This window comes from Microplitis mediator, chromosome 7 (assembly GCF_029852145.1).
Source record: "Microplitis mediator isolate UGA2020A chromosome 7, iyMicMedi2.1, whole genome shotgun sequence".
NCBI classification, from domain to species: domain Eukaryota; kingdom Metazoa; phylum Arthropoda; class Insecta; order Hymenoptera; family Braconidae; genus Microplitis; species Microplitis mediator.
In genome coordinates, this window is record NC_079975.1 from 26,462,307 (window position 1) to 26,486,098 (window position 23,792).

Genomic DNA, 23,792 nt, shown 5'->3' on the forward strand with positions numbered 1-23,792 from the left:
ATTAATAAAAGTCAGATTGTAATCAAAAAATATATTTACAAAAAATATTTACAACTTATAACTAATCAACTAGTTAAATTTATTTGATTTTTTTAACCTTAATTTTTTTTTCCAAAGACTTGTTTTTTATTTTTTTATCTTTAGCTTTAGTATTTTTCAAAGCTGGTTTATTTTTTATTTTATTTAATTTTCCTTTTTTTGTTTTTGGTTCCTGTGTTTTGACGCCCGGTTCGGGAATTATTTCTTGGGTTGATTTTTTAATGAACTTGACGTTTCCGCGAGGAGTTACCGCTACTTCGACATCATCGTCTTCGATAGTCGATAGCTCTCCGGTTACTGTTTTGTAGGCTTTGGGTCTCAGTGGTTGAACTACTGGTACCTGGACCTCATTTTTGTCTTCTGTAAATGAAAAAAAAAAAATTTAATAAAATTCCATCATCAAGAATTGAAATTTATAAATTTTTATCGATAAAAAATACTCACTCATTGTGTAATAAATAGGAATCGCCAGACTTTTTCTGGTTTTAATTCCAATAGACCGGATGTTATTGAATCCTCCGGGGTATAATTTCTCCAGAGCTTCGCAAGCTGCTAGAATATTATCGACGATCTTCTTCTGGGGCATAGAGATGGTGCCAACTCTGACGCTGTGGGTGCCACCGTGTCCATGGATGTCCATGCACGTCTTCCTCAACGCAAAGTCAAACTCCTGCTTCAAATTGTCCCGCCACAGCTTGACGGGAGTCGGTGGTTTCCCAGCGCGTGTGAATGTCGTGCCCAGAAGATGAGTCATGTGTCCCGCAATTTTTCCGTCAATCAAAAAGAAGTCAAAGAGCCTCGAGAGTTTTCTCTTCGTCTCGAACTGCCGGTACTCGGCCTTTACTTTCGCCATTGGAATTATTTCCTTGATGCGCGTAACTCCCTTCTCATTTAGTTTCGTCTCCCAATGCTCGATGGTCTTCTCGTAGTCCTGGCGACGTCCCTTCCCGAGGTCGCCAACAAATAGCGCAATGTCGTCTGTAGGTCCTACCATATCATGCGGCAACGTTCTGAAATCAGAAATTTTTTTTTAAATTAATTGCTCTTCAAACTCGAGTAATTAAATTATGCATTTTTGAATTACGTCATACAAGTTTTTAAATCATGGTACACTCATAAGGATCCATTGGTAAAAAATAGTTTATAATCATGTGTAATTTAATTATTAAAAAATATATAAAATGTAATTATGAAAATACTTACATTCGCAGACGACGATGAGGAACTTTTGGGATCTTGATACAATTTATTTGTAAAAATATCGGATTGTCGTCTGATGAAAATAAAGTTTTGCCGCTTTTTTCTTGCTCAGCAAGTTGGAGGATGCCATCAACAGCTTGAGAAACATGTGGCCTATTAATTTCTAGGTCATTAACTATTTTTTCTTCTCCATCTACTTCTATCTTGACACCTTTTGCTAATTTTTTGTTGGATTTCTTCTTCTTGTCCTCTTGCTTAAGTTTTTTAGCGTCTGATTTAGTTTTCTTTTCTGAAACCTTCATCTTCTCTGCATTCAATTTTAATTTTTTATCCACATCATTAATTTGTTCTTCGTTTAATTTCAATTTTTTGTCTATTCGATTTATTTTTTGCTGATTTGTTTTCTTTGACTTTTTACCCACTGGCGCGATTTTTTCCTCAGTCTTCTTCGGAACCTCAGTCTTCACCTGGACAACTTTTTTTTTATCAGTCTTCTTTACCTGGACATTTTTTTGTTCAACGACTTTCTTCACCTGGCCAATTTTTTCTTCAGATTTTTTTAATTTTTTCACAGCAACCTCAGGAACTTCAAGTTTTCTCTTCGTCTGCTTGTTCTGTAATTTTTTTTCTGATTTCTCTAGCGAAGCTTCTATTTTATTTTTTAAATCTTCAAATTTAATCGACTGACTTTTAGTTTTTTTTAAATCTCCAGTAGATTCTTTGTTTTGTTTAACAGATTTATTAATTTTTCCTACCGGCTTTTTATTTTTCGCGGATTTAACCTCGACCACGTTTTCCTTCACTTCTTTTTCTTTATTTATTTTAATACCTTCCTTCTTCATCTTCATATTTAATAATAAATAAATTTAATCACTTAAATTAATTGAATTTAATTAATTAATATGAAACGCAATAAATCGCAAACTCCAACAACGTGCTCACTCGTTCGAAGGTTAGACGAGAAAGATTTTCGTCTCAACGTGGTTTGACGAAGACGGAAATAGATTAAAAAAATTCAACGCCAGACTGACCGGAAGTCAATCTAGACTCCATTTTGCTTGTACTTTTTTTTTAAATTTATTTTACTGCGCAAAAGCGCGCGCAGAAGAAAGAAATTGGCGGCAATTTCAAAACTTAAAATAACAGTTCGACGCAAAAAAAAAAAATAAACCCTGATTTTGAAAAATGATTCAGAACAATTCAATTTTAATACTATGTAGATATAGAGTGCATTCTAAAATGTGCTAAGAGCAGCTGTAGTGTAGCGAATTTTATTTTGATTTGCGATTTTTAATTTTTCGCCCACTTCTAATCAGTTATTTTTCGAATATTTAAATTTACCGCGCAAGTAATAAGAATAATTAATAAATAATTGATAAAAATACAAAATTTCGAGTATACTTTTAGTCTAATTAATATATATATTGACACAAATAAATTTTAATAAAATTATTAAATTTCAATTTTGAAATTTCGCGCCAAGATGGCGCTACCGTTCTTGCGCATTTTATCAACGCAAGAGCGCGCGCATAAATTAAAAATTCGCGGTAATTTCAAAACTTAAATTCATAATCTGACGCAAGTAAAAAAATTTTAATAAATTTAATAATTAATTATAAAAAATAAATTAATTTTTAATTAATTTATGATAATTAATCAAATTCATTTATTTAAAAGTGTAAAAATATTTATTCTGTATTTAAATTAAACAATTATAAAAAATTAATTCTCAATTAATATATGAATTAAAAATAATTAATTTCTAATTTTTTTCAATATTTAATCAATACTTAATTAAAGATAGTAATTAATTTGACTTGCGTATTCACGACAAATTTGAAATTTTCATTTTCATAACCGTCGCTTTCTAACCTAAAAATTTTACCGCCAAATGTCAGCGCAGACAAAAGTAAACAATCAGATGATCAAACATAATTGTAATTATAAAATATACTAATAAATAATTAAAAATGTATATAAAGTCATTAGTCCTCGATGGCTTTAAATCCTACGGGAAAAGAATCGAAATCACTGGTTTCGATAAAGAGTTCAATGCCATCACTGGGTTAAACGGTAGTGGAAAATCAAATATTTTGGACGCTATTTGTTTTGTATTGGGGATTTCAGCTCTAGGACAGGTAACATATCAATTTCTTTAATTATTTTTAGTGTCAGCAATTATTCATCGTAATTATTGACAGGTCCGAGCAACATCACTGCAGGATCTGGTCTACAAATCCGGGCAAGCTGGAATTAAAAAGGCCGTTGTTACGATAACGTTTGACAATTCAAACAAAAAAGCATCGCCGTTAGGCTACGAGAATTACGACGAGATTGCAGTGACGCGTCAAATAGTAATCGATGGAAAAAACAAGTACTTGTTGAATGGAACCAACGTAACGAACCAGCGGGTCCAGGATATGTTCTGTTCCGTCCAGCTGAATGTAAACAATCCGCATTTTCTTATAATGCAGGGTCGCATCACCAAGGTGCTGAATATGAAGCCGATGGAGATTTTGTCGATGATCGAGGAAGCTGCTGGTACGAGAATGTACGAGGAGAAGAAGGAGTCGGCGATGAAATTGATAGAGAAAAAGAAAACAAAGTTGAAGGAAATAAATGGGATTCTGGAGGAAGAAATATATCCGCGGTTGACTAAACTGCGCGAGGAGAGGACCCAGTACTTGGAGTTCCAGCGGGTGGAGCGTGAGTTGGATCACTGCAAGAAGGTGGTAACTGCTTGGAAATATTACTCGACTTCGAAGACCAGCGAGAAAACAAATGCTGAGTTGAATGAAGTCAAGGCTAATATCGAAGCCAAGCAGCTGGCCATCGAGAATGGGAAGGAAGAGGTCGAGAAAATAGAAAGTGATGTCCAGGAGTTGGTTCAAAAAATGGAGAAAGACAAGAGCGATAAGCTGGAGACGATGGAGCACGAGCTCAAGGCTGTTGAGAAAATTGAAATGAAGTTGGCGGCTAAAGTGAACAGTGACAAGGAGAGAATCAAGAGTGAGGTAAAGAAAATTGAGCAGTTGAAGAAGGATTTGGAGGATGATGTCCAGGGTTCGGAGCAGAGGCGAAAGCAGCTGGAGGAATTTGGTGATAAATTCAATAAATTGCGTGAGGCGGAGAAAGAAGACGCTGCGGCGGTTGTTGCTGCGCAGGATAAGTATCAGAAAATCAGCACTGGGTTGCTGGAGAACGAGAACGGGGAGAACGCAACCCTGGGCCAGCAGCTGATGGACGCCAAGCAAGCGGTCTCACTTGCCGTCACAGAAATAGCTAAGGCTGAGATGGTGATTAAACACGATCGTGAGCAGCTGAAGATCAAGCAGCGTGACTTTAAGACCACTGACACTGATCACGCTCAAATTACCCGCGAGTTGAAGGAGAAAGAGAAGCATTTGAAAGATCTGGAGAATAGGTTAAAGGGTATAAATTATGTGGAAGGCAGCCTTGAGACCCTGCAACAGCAGCGACAGCAATTGAATCAAGATCTAAGGGGCATCAATGATCAGATTGATCATTTCTTGGCCCGCCATCCCCAGCTGCGGTTCGAGTACTCAGATCCTGAGCTGAATTTCAATCGCAAGTCTGTCAAAGGGTTGGTCTGCACGCTGTTTAGCTTAAAGGACAGGAATGCTGCCTACGCGCTAGAGGTTGCCGCGGGTGGTAAACTCTACAATGTCATTGTGGACACCGAGAAGACCAGCAAAGCTCTGCTTCAACGTGGAAAATTACAGCAGCGCGTTACAATTATTCCCCTTAATAAAATAAGTGGCCAGCGAATCGATGACGCGACTGTCAAACGTGCTGAGCAGTTGGTCGGCTGTGAGAATGTCAGGACTGCTCTGTCCTTGATCGAGTACCCAAATGAACTATCACCAGCCATGGCTTTTATTTTCGGCAGCGTATTTATTTGCAAGGATCTGTCAGTCGCCAAGAAAGTCGCCTTTGATGGAAAAATAATGAGGAAATGCGTCACGATGGAGGGAGACGTCTGCGATCCTTCGGGAACACTTTCTGGTGGTGCTCCGGCTTCAGCGGGGTCTATACTGACTAAAGTTAGTGAGTACAAGGTGCTGTTGGATCAGCTGGAGGCAAAAGAGCAGGCGATGGGTACCGCGGATCGGGAAATCAGAAAGATTTCACCCATCGCCGAGCGATGGAATAAAATAAAAGGCGAGTTTACTCTCAAGGATCACGAAGTAAAGGCGGCTAAAAAACTTTTGGAGGTTACTCAGCACTACCAATTGGGCGAGGAAATTAAACAGCTTACTGAGAAGATCCAGGAGTTTGAGGACAAAATAAAAGCCGCTGTGCAGTCGAAGAATAAAAATGCGACGTGGGCTAAGGAGTTGGAGAAACAGATCAAGAACTCGGCTAGTATACAAGAGCAACAGCTCAAGGAGGCGAAGGCGCAGCTGGAGATGCTGCAGAAGAAGGCCAAGGACAGCAAGAAGGAGTGGGAGAAGTACGAAAGTGATGCCCAAATTTTGGAGCTCCAGATCCAGGAGGACAAAAAGACTATTGCCAATGATGAAGAGCAGATCAAAAAGTCTCAAGATGCGCTGGCGGAACTGGAGCAGCAGCATGCCATAGACCTGGAAGAGCTACAGAAGCTACATGACGACATCGCGGAGAAGCAAGAGAAAGTTAAAAGCCACAAGTCCCTGATCAATCAACACAACAAAGAAATCCAGAAGCTGATTGCCAAGAAGGAGGACATCATTAAGCAGAGTCGGGATTACGAGCTTGATATAAAGAAGCTGAACCATGAGATCGCGGCTATCAAGAGCAATGCCAGCGAGTGCCAGCAGCGCATCAAGGAGCTGGTGCGCAACAACCCCTGGATTGAGCAGGACAAAAAGTACTTTGGAGTCCCTGGTAATATGTACGACTTTGAAGCTCAGAATCCCGCGCATTTGATGGACAAGTTGAATCATCTCAAAGAGAGTAGAGAGTCGCTGAGTCGCTCCGTCAACACCCGGGCGATGAATCTTCTGGCCTCGGAAGAGGAACGCTACAAAGACACGATAGCGAAGCGAACCACTGTTGAGAATGACAAGAAAAATATTTTGTACACAGTCCAGGAGCTGGAGGAGCAGAAGAAGAAGACGCTCATGAATGCCTGGGAGCAGATAAACAAAGACTTCGGCTCGATATTCAGCAGCCTGCTGCCTGGGGCCAACGCCAAGCTCCAAACCCTCCCTGGTAAGAACGTTCTCTCGGGTCTGGAAGTTAAAGTCGGATTTTCCAACGTCTGGAAGGAGTCCCTGGGTGAGTTGTCAGGTGGACAGAGATCTCTGGTCGCCCTGTCGCTGATTCTCGCGATGCTGAGGTACAAACCCGCGCCGCTTTATATTCTTGACGAGGTCGACGCCGCGCTGGATCTATCCCACACTCAGAATGTCGGTACGATGCTAAAAAAACACTTCAATAATTCTCAGTTCATCATCGTCTCTCTCAAAGACGGAATGTTCAACAACGCAAATGTTTTGTTCACGACCAAGTTTGTCGACGGCATGTCCACGATCTCAAGAATCGAAAAAGGGAAAAGAAAAAAAAATGACCGCGATGATAGTCCAGTCCGTTGATTTAAATAATTAATAATAAGAATTATTTCATGGTTTGATTAAATCCCACAGTGTAAATATTTAAATAAATAATTCAATATCAAGTATATTTTAATACTGAGAATTAAAAATAATTTTGTAATCTTAATTATAAGTTTATTAAACTTTAAAAAACATAATAATAATTAATATTTAAAATGTCAACTTATTTTAATTACTCGCTAATTATAAAACCCGACGTCATTTCCTTTTTCCTTATGATCGCTGGACGTGAGTAGAGGAAATGGTTGGACGTGTGATGAATTTTCTTATTTATAATTATAATTATTATTATTTATTTTAATTGTTATCAATTCTAGAGAACCCGATTCTCTGCATCGGCAAGCCGACGAATTTAACGTGGCAGCAACAACTCGATGGAAACCGAAATAAATCTGATCCTATGGCTCCGTCAGGTTTTATCGCCGCCAGCTGACGATAAATGTACTTCTGCTTGCAAGTTGTCGCGTATCCGTCAGCGAATCCTTCTATTAATTTGCAGCTGCTGTTCTCAGTCCTACGATTTATTTTATTTAAGTAAATTAATTAATTAATTAATTAATTTTTTTAGGCCTTCGGTTTTCTCAAAAACTTACATGCACTTTTCAATACGGACGCCCTGAGGAAAATCGTCTTCGTTGACGACAAACAGCCATTCCTTTTTTTTATTTTCGGCTGTCTTTGGAAATACTACAGTTTCCTGTAAGTAATTAATTAATTTATTAATAACGCTAATTAATTCAATTTAATAATTACGGGCATTCTCAGATAAAATCCTATAGTTTTTATAAATATTCAATGGCTTAACTGTCAAAAATTACTTGCAGTTATTAAGAGCATTCTCAGACAGTCCCCCCCACTTTTTAAAAATATGCAATAACTTTCAACTGTCATAACCGTATTAAAATTTTATTAATTAATTTAAAAAAAATTAAAACGTCAATTGAAAAAAGGACAACGTAGTCGTAATTTTGTTGAGATATAGAATTTAAAAAAAATTACTTACAATTGATATCAATTGGGAGTTGAACGAAATTTGTTGAATAAATTTTAGCCAACAAAATTTAAAAATTCGAATTATAAAATTGACATGACAATTTTACTGAAATTTATTTAACGAATTTTGTTTAACTCCTAATTGATATCAAGTGTAAATAATTTTTTTTTTAATCTATACATCGGCGAAATTACGACTACGTTGTCCTTTTTTCAATTAATTCTTTAATTTTTTTTTAATTAATTGATAAAAATTGGATACGTCTATGACAGTTGAAAGTCATTAAAAATTTTTAAAAAGTGGGGGGCACTGTTTGAGAATGGCCTTAATTAGGAGTAAAACGAAATTTGTTTGATAAATTTTAGCGCGCAAAATTTTAAAATTCAAATTATTAAATTCATATGAAAATTTTACCTCCTAGATCCCCCCCTTTGACATATTTTCTGGGATCCCCCTATTAATATTACGTCACAAATGAGACTCCCCCCCTATTTAAAAAAACCGAGAGAAAATTTTTCAAAATTGATGAGCTGCGAACGTCAAGTTTCCTTAGATCTCCTGATCCCCTTATCACATTAAACGACACCCCCTCCTCCCCCATAAGTCCAAACGCATTTTATGAACGGCCTCAACAAATTTCGTTTTACTCCTAATTAACAACTAATTAATTTTTTTAAAAATCTATATCTCGGTGAAATTGTAACGAAGTTGTCCTTTTTTGACTTAATACCCAAGTAGCACGGAGATGACTTCAAGATGACATTTAAAAGGACAAATGTTTTTTTATCAAAGCCAAGTTCTTTTTATGGAAATCTTAAGTTAGCCAACGTCTAATAATTTTTGATTTTTTTTTAAAAACCATACATCAAAAAAAAAAAATATTTAAAAAATTGCACCTATAGTTTTTTTTATTTTCTCCATGTGCATATTTTAATTTTTTGTTTTTTATATTTTATTTCTCAAAAAAAAAAATCTGTCTATCGGTTGACCCTGCGGGCCAGCCCCAAAACTTCCCGCTGTTTTTAAGCTCCTCGAGCTCGAAAACGTTGTTGTGGATACATTTTCGAGCTCTTCGAGCTCGAAAATACTTTAGTGTGCCATTGTTTTAAAAAAAAACCGATTTTAGCATTTCTGTCTCCCACGATATCTCAGGAATGAATTCACCGATTTTGATGGTTGCGGCGGCAATCGGCGTATTTTATTGAGTTCTAGAGCTGATAAAATTTTGAAATTGTTTGGTTCAGTTGTTTCGAAGATATTCGCAAAAAACTGTTTTTTACCATTTCTTTCTCCCGCGATAACTCTCGAACGAATGAACCGATTTTGATGATTGAGGCGGCAATCGACGTGTTTTATTGAGTTCTAGAGCTGATTAGATTTTGAAGTTGATCGTATGAGTCGTTTCTGAGAAATCAATAAAAAACTAAAATAAAAAAAAATTTTTAATTCTTATTCTTTGTATAACTTGTAAACTACATGACCGATTTACCCCAAAATCTAATCAAGACTAAGTTTTGGTGAGCTCTTTCGATCGCCACCAAGTACGTTCAAATCGGTTCATCCGTTCCAAAGATATCGTCGGACAAAAAAAAAGTTCACACACACACACACACACACACACACACACACACACACGGACGTCCACCCGGGAATAGTCAGAATAGTTTCCTAGGACCTCAAAACGTCGACATCTGATGAAAACTCGATTTTCGAAAATCGGACCGAAACCAATAACTTCCCTTTTTTGAAAATTTGCAATTTTCTTAGCGGGAAGTTAAAAATCCGAAAATTGTTAATTGTCTGAGAACTTCGGATCATTTTATATCAATAAAAAATACAGATTTTGGTTTAAGAGTCATAGGAAATTCGTCTTTTTTTCCCTCCTAAAAATCATTTCCTTAAAAAATCGTTTGTAATTTAATTTTTGTCGGCACTTGTGTCAATTTTTTTAAGCAGATTTTTGAATGCATAGGCGCTTACGACGAAAGTCATTGAATATTTAAAAAAAGTGGGGGATATTGTCTCAGAATGCCTTTGAAAAATAATTATTTGAAACTGACATGAGTTTGACAGAGAGTGTCATCATCACTGGCATCAATTCGTTGGTCGATTTCAGTAGACTGATACTGTGTAAATAAATATACATATTTATTTAACTAATTGTCAAGAATATTAATTAATAAAATACTCATTTGTAATTTTACATCATCAACGAAAGCTAAATGTCTCAAATCGTTTCTATTTCTCAGAGTTACTTTTACAAAATCTTTTGGATAATTTGCCGCGTGCTCACAAAATGTTGCATTGAAGCAACTGGGCGCTGGTGCTGATACTGGTGTGTAATTAAATATCGTGTCTATACCTGATTCCTCATTAGGGAACGATATTTTATCTGAATCTTTTAATCTTGATGCTGTTAAAAAATTTTAATTAGTAAATTTTTTTCTTGTAGACTCAAGATTTTTTCGTTGATCTGAAAAATAAACTCAGGACTTACAGCTGCTATGAAGATTACGTTGATTCAAAATACGTGAATTATTTGAATTAGTCATTAAGGTTTCTTCATTATATAACTCACGTTTTTCTGGAAAAGCTTTTGTTTCCTTCAGCAGAATCTGATTAATTTTAAAAAAATATATTTTTAATAACAATAAAGTAGCGGTAGGTCATTTTTAAATCAGATAAATGGGAAAATATGTAATTATAGAATTTAATTATAATTATTCATTGGTCTCGTGAGTTGGATTATTATCCTTGATGGGTTTTATTATTTTTTTTCTTTTTATTTTGTAATTTTCGTAACTATTTGTTACTTTATTAGCTGTTACGTACAGAGATCATTAATGTTTAGCTAAACAAACCGAGTGGAAATAACGCTGTTATTTTTTTTTATTTTCGGTGATGGGAAATTTATTACAAGGCCAACCGCTCGATAAATTATAAAATATATATTTTTTTTTATTTTTACTTTTCTTTATTTAAAAAAAACAAGAATTTAAATTATTTTTAGTTTTTTCTATGGGACTGAAAAATTACTTCATTTCTTTAAATAAAAAAAACTGTGGGTAAAAAAATTTTGATTTAATAAACAATTAAAATTGTTAATTTTTTTTAATGAGATCAGACTTATGTCTGATGAGAAAATAATTAATCATTTTTATTGGAGCGAAATTTAATTAAAATTGAATTTGGAGCGAAATTACGGATTTTGGAAAAAAATCGTTGAGACAAAAATTGTAGGAAATTTAATTTGCTACAAAAAAGGTCCTGAGACTTATCGACGTATCTCTGATACTTTTCAAGTTATCGAGAAAATAAATAAGGGATCAATAAATTTGTAAAAAATATTTAAAAATTTCTCATACTTTAACTTGTAATTGCGTAAGAATTATTAGATGTATGTAAAAATGTCATGAGACCTTTTTTGTAGAGAATTTAATAAGCTACAAATTTGTCTATATACATTTTTTCGATATCTCTGACAGTTGGGTCACAATTTTCATTTTTTTAAATTTACTTTCAAATTTCACTCAGTTTTTAATTTAAAAAAAAATATGTATAAAAATTAATTAAATAAATTATTAAATAATCATTAAAATAAAAAAAAATTATAATTAATCCTAATTACGAATTAATTGTAATTAAATGCGAGTAAAAAACTTAAATTAATTATCGATAAATAAAAGTTCCAAAAAAATTAAAAGCAATAATTATTTAAAAAATTAAAATAAAAAAAATTATAATTAATCCTAATTACAAATTAATTGCAATTAAATGCGAGTAAAAAACTTCAATTAATTATCGATAAATAAAAATTTCAAAAAAATTAAAACCAATAATTATTTAAAAAATTAAAATAAAAAAAATTATAATTAATCCTAATTACAAATTAATTGCAATTAAATGCGAGTAAAAAACTTAAATTAATTATCGATAAATAAAAGTTCCAAAAAAATTAAAATAAAAAATTATTTAAAAAATTATTAAAAAATCATTTAAATCAAAAAAATTATAATTAATCCTCATTACAAATTAATTGTAATTAAATGCGAATAAAAAAACTTAAATTAATTATCGATAAATAAAAATTTCAAAAAAATTAAAACCAATAATTATTTAAAAAATTAAAACTTACGTAAATAATAAAGATGAGGTAAAAATTCATATTTAAAAAAAAAAAATTCGTTACACTGCTAACGAAAAAATCAACCAAAAAAATACTCAATAATCATATTTATAAATAGATAAATACGCGGCGAATAAATTAAACGACGAACTAAACAAAAAAAAAGGATAACAAGTGAAAAGTATATAAACGATATATAAATATCAGAGTATCAGTATCACCAGTTATTAACGGTGACCTGCAGTCATATCAGCAGAAGCTATCAGGCCACTTCAAATCCTATATAAATTTGTATATTTTCTCTTATTATAAATATAAGTATACAAGTATACGTATATACTCAGCGCATTAATAGAGACTAAGATGATTATTAAGTGGTCAGAATGTCTGGGAGAAGTAGGCAAGTGGGGAACGATCAACATCACATCTGTAGGAAGGGGATATGACCGGTTTCCGTTATTAAAACCTGGCAGTCGTAAATATGAATAATAATAACAACAATATTGTATCCTATTAATTTAATAACAAAGCTAGTGAACTAAATGACGACTGCCGGTTTATTTAATTTATTTAAACGATCCCATTAAATAAATAAATAAAAGTTAAAAATTAATTATCAGCAATTTTATTCGACAGATATAAAATAATAAATGATTTATCAAAAACTGTACACTTTTAAAATAATTATCGGCAGCAAGTTCATTTCTTTTTTTTTTTTTTTTAAATAAAGAATAAGCAAAAAAAATATCAAGTTTGAGTTTGGGTTTAAGTTTGAATTTAATTTTAAAGTCTATTGAGAACACTTTGAATGGACCGGAGTCTGGAAATTAGATCGTCGCTGTTGGGTTTACTGAACAATGTGGTAAGACATTTTGAAATAATGTCCTGGCACTTGGTAATGACTTTTCTGCGCACGAAACTATTGCCGATGTTGGTGTTTGTTGTGAAATAAGTAACGAGGTTCGCGGTCGACTCGATCAGATGGAACTCGTTGCCTTCGTTCAGCCAGATCCGGTTGTTTCCGCTGTTCAATTTGTCGTAGATGTCCAGGAGGTCTTCGACGGCGACGTTGAGCTGCAGGAACCCGGTGATCACTTCAGTGTTGGAGACTCCCAGCCTGCAGGCGCGAATCTCCAGTTCTTTTATCAGGAAGTCCAGAGGGAAGCAGTTGGGAGTTCCTGAGTACTCTTGTCCGAGGATTTTTATCTTGCTCATCACCACGGTCATCTTGTCCTCTGGGGACAGGGCGTAGGCGTTTTTCAGCTCGTTGTCGATTATGTTGCTCCAGATTCCCTGGACCAGCATCGCGTCCTGGTGGCCGGAGCAGTGAATTATCGCGAGCTTGCACTCCCAGAGCTGGAGGGGGTCCGCGTAGTCTTCGTAGAGTTGGGTGATGTCCAGCAGAGAGGAGTTCAAACGCAGCCTTGCGTCTTTTATGGTCATCGGATCGTACAGGCGTTGCTGGTTCGTTATCGTCGTAAGTATTTGCTGCTGGATCCGCGCAACCTCGACCTTGTCCTCGAGTTCGCGTAAAAATACGCCGAGGTAAGGTGCGTAGCCGGCTTGGTCACTGCGCATACAGACCACGGCACGGGCGAGATACTTTACTCGCTGAGCCAGAGATACTTCGGGGTCTGGTTTGGTTGCTAGAGAGTCCAAGATCTGGGCAGCAGCTGCGTGGTTCTTATTACGCTCGTAGTACTGCCAGAGCAACTCGGGATTGTTGTTCCGGATCAAGTAGGCTTCGAGTGATGGCGCTGCTAGAGCCACTAGTTCTCCATCCATGCATTTGTCTTTCATCCAGTTGTAGACTGACTCGTGGAGAACTTCGCAGGGACTGTGGAGCGCGTCGTCAATTATTTCGTGCAGCTGAAAAAATAATAATTATTAAATAAATAAATAAGCTAGTGAATGGAGTAGCGGACTTACAATTTGCTTAGCAGGAGCAACAGCAGCTGTTGAATTATAAGTTGGCGGTCCAGGTTTGCTGGGAACTGTCGGTGTCAAGGGATTTGAAATACTCTGATTGTAGAGACAATCCAACATGACGTTTATTTCTTTGTAAATATCTTGACGTCTGGAGTAAGCCAGGAAACCTTCTACGTCCTCTGGCGGTTTGTTATTTTTGTAGTAATGGAGTGCCGCGTTGTTGGGGTCGCTCTTCTCAGTGCAGCAGAGGCAAAGCTCCAGGACACCGCCGTAGAAGTGACAGGCGACAAACTGCTGGCACACGGCTGACAAATTAAGTCTCGGCGCGACTGTTTTGCACAATTTTAAGGCTGATTGGAGATACGATTCTTTTTCCTCAGGATTGCTGCAGCTTTTGGCTTTAAGTATTATTTCATTGGCTTTTGAGCAAACGGCGTCTTCGCTCTTGTACAAATTGGGACATACTTCCCGTAACTTTGCGCTGATTGTGTCGATTGATGCGTTGTCGCCGAAGTAGCTGTCGATCAGATAGAGAATCAGCAGAGAAGATATTTCGTGGCCGATGAGAATCAAGTCGCGGAAGGTCGCAGTCGAGAATTGATTGATCTGGTCCTTAGAGAGGGAGCTGACGATGTTGTGCAGCTGGTTCTCGCAGAGGATCTTCCAGAGACCGAGGACTTCACAAGCGTGAGCTATAAATATTTTTAATGCGTCAAGAGAATTTCTTTCCTCGACCATCGGCTCTTGGTACTGAGTCAGGGAGCCGTCGAACCCTTCGGTGATGTTTCTCGAGGTGCTCTGATGCTTTGAGATGTGGGTGTTTTTATTCAAAAACGCTCTCAGCGCCTGAAGGTGTCCTAGTATCCAGCCGACCTGGATCGACGATATGCTGCTGGTGATTTGCGTTTTGTTGCAGTTGCTGGTGTCGATTTTAATGCATCTGATGCTCCAGATGGGTCTCAAAATTCTTCCGATGTACAAATAAAGTCCTTCGTGCTTTGCTGAAAACTCCTGATGACGGATATCAAAGTTTCCGACCCTAGGTGTTGATGAACAGACATTGAATCCATGGAGATCCAGGTGCTGGTTCACGTTGCGTTGACTTCCGTACAAGAAGAACGCTCTGGTCGCCCACTCGGACAACTGAGCATTCTGGGTGCTCTCCAGTGTCGCTAGAATTAAACAAGTAGCACAAGCCTGCTCTGGATTCTGGCTCAAGAAGTAATCACGCACCAGCTCAGTGTCTGGGCCTCGTTGTTCAAGCAGCAGTTGACGAAGAATGTCCACGGGGCGCAGCTGGACCAGGATAACGGCTCCCTGGGCCGTGAGAAAGATGAATTTTCTCGGAGGTTCCATGTGCTGACGAACTAAAAGCGGTGGATCCGCTTGGAGACCCAACTGCTTGTCAATATGAATCGCAGGCTCACCAGGAATTTCTGCCATCGCCCAGGCTGGACTGTCGAACGGCAAAATACTCTGGGTCTCAGCTAGATAGTTCGTAAAAGGATAAGCGTCATTACTGAGACACCAAGCGGTCTCTACCTCACCACCGCAGACTAAAATTAAAGTTCCTTTTTTATAATGCGCCATCTGAACCTTCCTCGGTCTCATCACTGGAGCATTTGCTGCGTAACCCGGTGGCAGACGGACGTGGACCAGTTGCAGACACTGAGGACGCGTTCCAGGATTGGTGACTGATGTGCAAGTGAAGTAAAACCTCGTGCCAGTAGCAGCGACAGCCACCAAATTAACATGAACAGACTCAGACTCAGTGATCGCTGAAATACTGACCAACGGTCGGAAATTGTTGCTGTCAAGTGTCTTTACCACGTGGACAGTGTTCTGGACAAGCGACGACTGGGACAGAGACGTTATTTTCGAAGCTCCGCCAGCGTCAATGTCCCAGACGGTGATGGTACCCTTGTCCCCGAGAGTGTACAGAATATTCCTCGAGTCATCGACACTTATCTGGACAATCGCTTCCTCCTCTGACAGCGCAACCGTCACAAAAGAGGGCACCAAGAACGACAGAGGCCCTTCCGAGTGATTTATTTTCTTGCATCGTTTCCCGAACCAGCTGCTCTCCGCCTGGTAGTGAATCTCATAGAGACATCCGTTCCGACCGCCCAGAAATATTCTCCCGCTGCTGGTGTTTGCTATCGTGGTGACAGCGACCCCGTCAGTGGTCACCGTGAATATCGGCTCCGGCACCAGCTGGATTTCTCCCTGCGAGCCGTCATTCGTGTCCATCAAAGTGACACCCAGGACCGTGATCTCGACAGTTGTCGTCAGCACCAGTAAATACTTGACGTAGTTCTGAAAAATTCCAGGCTTCGGCTTAACCAGACCCACACTGATGATCGTCTCGTTCAGACCATCGAAGTACGCGACGTCCGACTCATTCTCGTACGACCAGACGTAGATGTCGCTGTCAATTGTCAGCCAGGCCTTTGATATTTCAGTAAACAAACCCATCATGCAGTGACACTGCATGTGACTGAAATGCTCCATAACTTCTGACGGAAGCGGGACTTTGCTGTGGACTTTTATCTGGTTGAGGCTGCTGATGTTCAACGCATTGTTGCTTAAATTCGGGTAGTCGTAGTCGTCGAGGCCGCTGACTGTCGGCCCACCTTGCACTGAGTACCTCATTAAATTTATTAATGACGGGTAATTGTTGTCAATCATCACATGCTTGTCAATCATCTTTCCCGCTACTTCTAACGCGTCCGAATAAATTTTTAGCGACTCCATGTCTGAAAATAATTTTAAAAATTTAAATACAAGGAAATTTAAATATTCAAAAAAAAGTAAATGTTTAATTAATAAAATAAATTCATTCACTGGAATTGTGATGAGAATTAATTTTTTAGGTTACGTTTGACTTACCGGCGGGAAAATTATTTTTCTAATTAATTACCACTACTATTTAATAATATTTTTAAAAATTAATTTATTCAATTCACCAGCTGTAAATCGCTGGACACATTTGGTCGAAAACTGTACAATTAAACGCGATTATAAATAATTACTGTTGTAGTAAATGCTAAATAATAGTTTTTTTTCGCTGCACTACTTGTGCTGCTAACGTATTTTTTTTTTATTCGAGTTTCAAGTTACAGGTGGCGATAGTTGCAAGTTCTCGGGAAATTAGACAGCAGAGTCGTCTACTGGAGACTGCGAGTTTCACGGTTTTAAATTTCGGCTGACGAAGTATCAAGATGATGCCGGAGCAGATTTTGTTGTAAAATTCTTGTGTCTTTAACGTAAAAAATTGTTTAAAAAGTGAGTAAGTGGTTCCGGACATGTCGTGTGGCTCGGTTTTGATGGAGATTCCGACGAAAGCTTCTAATGATGTCTAGGTAAGTGATTATTTTGAGTAATCATTTGTTAAATATATAATAAGAGAGGGGGTAAAAGTAATGGATGTAGGAAATTCTGGGCGCTAAATGATTTTTGAAACGGGATAGTAATGAATTTTAACAGAATTTCCAAGCATAAAACTGAATTGTGATATAAGAGACCATGGAAAAAGATTTTAAACAGTAGCTAATTTTCATAGAAATACATAAGCAGGAGTCGGCTCCCAAATTTTCCTTGATACTCGCCCTGATGTAAAGCCATAAGGCATAAAAAAAATTTTTCTCAGGACTTTTTTGGGTCTTTTCTACTAGAGGACATCATAATGAACAAAAAACGTTTATATTGTGATGGGTTATTCCAAACACGAGCAAAGTTACGACCCACTCCTCATAGGAAGGCAAGGATAGCCTCATCCTCATTTATCTTGATTTATCCTAATTTATGATATGAGTCTGAATTCGAAAAATAAATTTTTCCTAGGACTTTCTTGGGGTTTTCCTACTCGAGGACATCATAATGAACAAAAAACGTTTGTATTGTGTTGGATTATTCCCAACAGGAGCAAATTTACGGTCACTATTAATAAATATCATCTACACCCATCTCCACCCACCTTCTTATGGCTCTGAACTCGAAAAATAAATTTTTCTCAGGACTTTTTTGGCTCTTTTCTACTCGAGGACATCATAATGAACAAAAAACGTTTATGTTGTGATGGGTTGTTCCCAACAGAGACAAAGTTAAGGGCCACTCTTCACATGAAATCATGAACAGCCTCATCCTCATTTATCTTAATTTGTCCTGATATGGGTCTGAACTTAAAAAATAAATTTTTCTTAGGACTTTTTTGGGTCTTTTCTACTACAGGGCATCATAATGAACAAAAAACGTTTATATTGTGATGGGTTATTTCCAACAGAGACAAAGTTAGGGGCCACTCTTTACAGAGAATCATCTACACCCATCTCCACCCACCTTCTTATGGCTCTGAACTCGAAAAATAAATTTTTCTTAGGACTTTTTAGGGTCCTCTCTACTCGAGGACATCATAATGAACAAAAAACGTTTATGTTGTGATGGGTTGTTCCCAACAGAGACAAAGTTAGGGGCCACTCTTTACAGAGAATCATCTACACCCATCTCCACCCACCTTCTTATGGCTCTGAACTCGAAAAATAAATTTTTCTTAGGACTTGTTAGGGTCCTCTCTACTCGAGGACATCATAATGAACAAAAAACGTTTATGTTGTGATGGGTTGTTCCCAACAGAGACAAAGTTAGGGGCCACTCTTTACAGAGAATCATCTACACCCATCTCCACCCACCTTCTTATGGCTCTGAACTCAAAAAATAAATTTTTCTTAGGACTTTAAGGGGCTTTCCCTTCTAGAGGACATCATAATGAACAAAAAACGTTTGTATTGTGATGGGTTATTTCCAACAGAGACAAAGTTAGGGGCCACTCTTTACAGAGAATCATCTCCACCCATCTCCACCCACCCTCATATGGGTCTGAACTAAAAAAATGAAACTTTCTCAGGACTTTTTCTGGTTTCTCCTACTAGAGGACATCATTATAAACGAAAAACGTTTATATTGTGCTAAGATATTCCCAACAAGAAAAAAGTTATGGCCTATTTCCCGAAAAATACATAGACATCGTCATCTGCCCGTATCTGCCCGACGTCGACTACTCAAAAAATGAATTTTTTTCTAAATGTTCCGCATTTTTTTTCTAATAGTAGACATCATAAGGAACAAAAAAACATTGATATTGCGTGGCATTGTCCCTCACAGGCGCGAATTGACTGGACTCTTCATCCGACTGTACAGTCAGAGCATTTCCCGGCGATACCTTCTATTTTACGAAAAATACTTTTCAAAAAAGTTTCATATCCCTTTCTGTACTCATCACTTTTACTTTAGGGTGGAAATAATCTTCAGCCGATCTCACTAATATCCTTTTTATTTATTTCAGTATAAATACACAATTAGTTATTTTTTAGTTGATAAAAACAGTAGACTTGACACTTAAGACGTAAAATTCCAACACTTTATTTACAAGTTATAGCTTATATATTTTATTTATAATACAATGAGTGTCTATATATATATATTATTCATTCAACAATAGCGCTAAAAGAAAATTATGACTCAGTACTCAAATACAAAATTTTTTCCACTGATTCATTGTTGAATTTGTCATCATTAATTTCTCAGTGCAGTCATTGACTGCCGGAAATAAATATACACATTAATATTCATATATACCCAAGTATCATAGACAATATAACAATGCGTTCAAACAAATTTCAATTATAATTTAATTCAATCCTTGATATATGAAATCAATATCCGTATAATTATCAAATTTATATAAAATAGTAAAATGCGCGTATCGCTTTGAGTTTAATTGTTTAGTTACCTCAAATTATCTTGAAATTCTATTCTATTGTTATTGTTATCGATGCCATACATGTAAATATATATTTATATATATGAGTGATCAATACGCGCAAAAGATAATTGTGGCTCCAATAATTCCAAAGTAAAATATCATACAATATTCCCAACATCTATATGTTACAATTTGAGTTGGTCAAGCAATACAGTTTAGTTTATTATTATTTTTACAAATAAATATACATTATTTACATTTTTAAAAATATTTATTTCAGAAAAAATTACTTGAAATTTATCGTTCGAAATTTCATTTAATTCTCACACTAAATTATCATTTTTTTAAAAATTAACATCTGATTAATTGGAAATAAAAATTTATGTTGTAATTTTCTGAGTTAGCAGCCATCAGAAAAATTTTAAATTATAAATTAATAGAGTAAATAATTAATAAAATTAAATTTTAAAAAATACGCATTTTAAAAATTAAAAAATTAATAAGTGCATTTTTTTGAAATATTTTTTTTTTTAGTTATTTACTCTATTTATTTATAATTTTAAATTTGTCTCCTATATTCACACTCGTAATTTAAGTCGCCATTTTTTGTCTCTTTCAAAATTCGTCATTATTTCGCTTTATTTAAAAATTTTATTCGCAATTGTTTCGTTTTTACAATTTCATTACCATTTTATTTGATTTTGAATTTTACGCGCCATTTTGACGCGCTCATTAAACAGCCGCCATTTTGACGCAATCGTAAAATAGCCGCCATTTTCTCGACTACTAAATAAAAGAATTTTGAGGATAAATTGATAGGATAAATAAATAATTTATTAAAAACAAAAACAAAAAATTTCTTATTATATTTTTTTTTTTGATAGAAATAAAAGAAAAAAGTTAAGATTTTTTCTCACAAACACACATGACATTTTAAGTGATCAAATTAAATTATTTATACATAAGCACCCATTTAATAATCACTCTCACGATATCAATTAAATCATGGCATTTACATCTTAATGTACATATATAGTTTATTTGTTATGAGTAAATCGGCGGCAGTAATTTAGCTATACGAAGACTGATGTAATTACATTGAAATAATAACAATTAATAATTGTAATAATAATAATGAGGCAGCAAAATGGGAAAACTTTAAAAAAAATTAGTACAATGTTAAATATACTATTGATTATTTTTTTTAAAGCAAACTCATTTTATAAACATGACCCGTATATTCATATAATAATAATATATATTAATAAAATACATCAAAGAATATCGGATCAGGTATATTTCATAAAAAATTCATAAATTTAATATTATATTATATATTATATTAAACAAGTTTGATAGCTATTTAATTATTTTATGCTTTTATTTATCATTTATAAATAATAAGCGATAGTTGTTATATTATTTATCAATATATATATATATATATAGTAATCAATTCAAGTTTGGAACACAGCCTTCACAACTGATTCTCGCATTTAGTTTAGTATTTTAATTAGTGTATTAAATATAAAATCACGTTTTTATAGAGAAAAATAAAATAAAGACTTGAAATTATGGTTTAGAGGAATTTGGTGGAATTTTTTATGATAACGACGGTGACTGTTTGCTGTAATATTTGATGCTGACTTTTATTAAATGGATTTTGAATCTGATTTCCGCGTAGAGCATAAAATTTCCAGGAAAATGAGTACCAACAAGCCTTACTTATTTTGAATGTTTTCAAAGTCGTATAAGTTGGACAATTTTTTGCAAAATTGATCGTAATCAAATTTTTTAGTTTTCTGAGATGATATTCGTGTAGATCATAAAATTTCCTTTAAAATGAGTACCAACAAGCCCTACTTATTTTGAATATTTTCAAAGTCGTATAAGTTGGACAATTTTTTGCAAAATTGATCGTAATCAAATTTTTTAGTTTTCTGAGATGATATTCGTGTAGATCATAAAATTTCCTTTAAAATGAGTACCAACAAGCCCTACTTATTTTGAATATTTTCAAAGTCGTATAAGTTGGACAAATTTATGCAAAATTGATCGTAATCAAATTTTTTAGTTTTCTGAGTTGATATGGGTATAGATCATAAAATTTCCTTTGAAATGAGTACCAACAAGCCCTACTTATTTCAAATATTTCCAAAGTCGTGTAAGTTGGACATATGTTGGAAACTTTGATTTAAATCAAATTTTTTAGTTTTCCGAGTTGATATTCATATGGAGCAATAAATTTCCTTTAAAACGAGTACCAACAAGCCCTACTTTATTCTAATATTTTCAAAGCCGTCTAAAATGGTCATATTGAAATCAAAAATTTAATTAACACAAAAATTTCCAACAAATCACTGATACTAAACCTTTCATAAATTTCATCATTAAAAATTTGTCAATTGTCTTTATTTTATTTTTTTTTGTCAGTATCAATTAGATCACGGTAGAGTTTCATAACTTATGCGCATAATGACTTTGATTCAGACATTAAATTAACAGTAGAGTTTTTTATTTTATTAAATGATTTTAAAAATCTCTACTCCAAGCAATTATCTACACATTTATTCCTTTAATTAATCATTAATCAGTTAATATATTTATTTTAATATATATATATTTTTTTTATTGATTTTATTTATAACAATTAACGTCTTAACTGTCGTTATTTCATACTTTTAACTTAAAACGTGATGATTTACACACAAATTGCTTTATCTCAATATCGCGGGCTAATTAAATAAATATATTAGCGTTTAAATTGCGATGAGATATTAAGAGGGCAGCATAAGTTTATTTTTGATTAAATAACAATTAAATTAATAAATTAATTAGTAAATTGATACAGCGGATCGTAAATTTGAATCAACAATTCGTCTAAAATTAAATCCTCGATACAGTAAATTCCTCGAGTGATTTATTTTAAAAATAAATAGACCGCGAATAATTGAAATTATTCCCGATATTTTTTATTGATTCGAATTTACAATTAAACTGTATAAATTATTATAAATGGACCCTTCGTTATAAATATAACTGCAGTCAACAATCTCTTGGTATATTTATTTATAAAATAATGTCGACTGTAGATATTAATAATAATTTAAATTGATAATTATTAATTATTAATTAGTAATTAGTCTATTGTTGTATTTTTTCAGAATTTTCTTTTTTTTTTTAGTTATAAATTAAACTTTATATCAATTGAATATTTTCTACGCTTAACTATTAATTTACATTTTCATTCATTCAGTGACACGCTATATTATTCCTGGACAAAAGTCGTAATTTTCAATTTTTGAGTTTAAGTTCGTGATCAGCAGAAAATTTCCGTTAAAATGAGTACCCACAACCCATACTTATTTTCAATATTTTTTTTAAGTTGTATAAGATGGGCTCGTTTTTGAAAATTTACTCAGTATCAAATTATTTTGGATTTTTAAGCTGATAGTTGAAAAAATCAAATAATTTCCTTTCAAATGAGTACCAACAACTCATATTTTTTTTCAATTGTTTCAAAGTCGTATAAGACGGACACATTTTTTAAAAATGGAATTGAAAAAATTTTTTTTAGATTTTTGAGTTCATATTCCTGCGGAACAGAAAATTTCCTTTCAAATGAGTACCAACAACTCATATTTATTTTCAATTGTTTCAAAGTCGTATAATATGGACATGTCTTTTAAAAATGGAATCGGAATAATTTTTTTTAGATTTTTGACTTGATATTCATGCAAAACAGAAAATTTACATGAAAATCAGTACAAACAAGCTGTATAGATTTTTACTTTTTCTTTAAATTTTGGAAATTAGCAGAAAAAAATTTTGTCCGGGAATAATAACGCAGGTAACTATTTATCAACTTAAAAATAATAATTTTATTCTAAAAATCGATAATGTAGCACCGATTAAAGATCACGCTCCCCATAAGTTAAACATATATATGTATATATATAAATTGAATTATTTTTCACTATTTTATAAAATGACAAATCAGTAGTCTTTTAAAATTCTTCAGCGTAACGCTCTAATTAGCGTAAAATATTTGTTTTTATTGTTTATTCACTTATTAATTAATTCATTAACTAATTAGTTAATTAACCGTATATTAAAAGCGGCCAA

General features: G+C 34.5%; 4 protein-coding genes across 4 annotated transcripts; 1 reads left to right on the forward strand and 3 right to left on the reverse strand.

Moving 5' to 3' along the window:
* Window positions 1–16: 16 nt before the first annotated feature.
* LOC130670757 (ribosomal L1 domain-containing protein 1-like) lies at window positions 17–2,230 on the reverse strand. The gene is made up of 3 exons (XM_057474247.1): window positions 1,243–2,230; window positions 484–1,049; window positions 17–399 (listed from the first exon to the last, which is right to left on the reverse strand). Exons 1-3 carry the CDS (start codon window positions 2,085–2,087, stop codon window positions 80–82), a joined length of 1,731 nt encoding a protein of 576 aa, XP_057330230.1. The 5' UTR covers window positions 2,088–2,230; the 3' UTR covers window positions 17–79.
* An 880-nt stretch (window positions 2,231–3,110) lies between these two features.
* Window positions 3,111–6,955, forward strand: LOC130672412 (structural maintenance of chromosomes protein 2). The gene is made up of 2 exons (XM_057476988.1): window positions 3,111–3,377; window positions 3,441–6,955. The coding sequence occupies exons 1-2, from the start codon at window positions 3,210–3,212 to the stop codon at window positions 6,834–6,836; spliced, it is 3,564 nt and encodes a 1,187-aa protein (XP_057332971.1). The 5' UTR covers window positions 3,111–3,209; the 3' UTR covers window positions 6,837–6,955.
* Window positions 6,956–7,014: 59 nt separating this feature from the next.
* LOC130672413 (protein spaetzle-like) lies at window positions 7,015–12,031 on the reverse strand. The gene is made up of 6 exons (XM_057476989.1): window positions 11,987–12,031; window positions 10,349–10,466; window positions 10,056–10,264; window positions 9,912–9,977; window positions 7,451–7,554; window positions 7,015–7,371 (listed from the first exon to the last, which is right to left on the reverse strand). Exons 1-6 carry the CDS (start codon window positions 12,014–12,016, stop codon window positions 7,155–7,157), a joined length of 744 nt encoding a protein of 247 aa, XP_057332972.1. The 5' UTR covers window positions 12,017–12,031; the 3' UTR covers window positions 7,015–7,154.
* A 547-nt stretch (window positions 12,032–12,578) lies between these two features.
* LOC130672411 (nuclear pore complex protein Nup155) lies at window positions 12,579–16,986 on the reverse strand. The gene is made up of 3 exons (XM_057476987.1): window positions 16,796–16,986; window positions 13,907–16,662; window positions 12,579–13,846 (listed from the first exon to the last, which is right to left on the reverse strand). Exons 2-3 carry the CDS (start codon window positions 16,658–16,660, stop codon window positions 12,761–12,763), a joined length of 3,840 nt encoding a protein of 1,279 aa, XP_057332970.1. The 5' UTR covers window positions 16,661–16,662; window positions 16,796–16,986; the 3' UTR covers window positions 12,579–12,760.
* Between the last annotated feature and the right edge of the window lie 6,806 nt (window positions 16,987–23,792).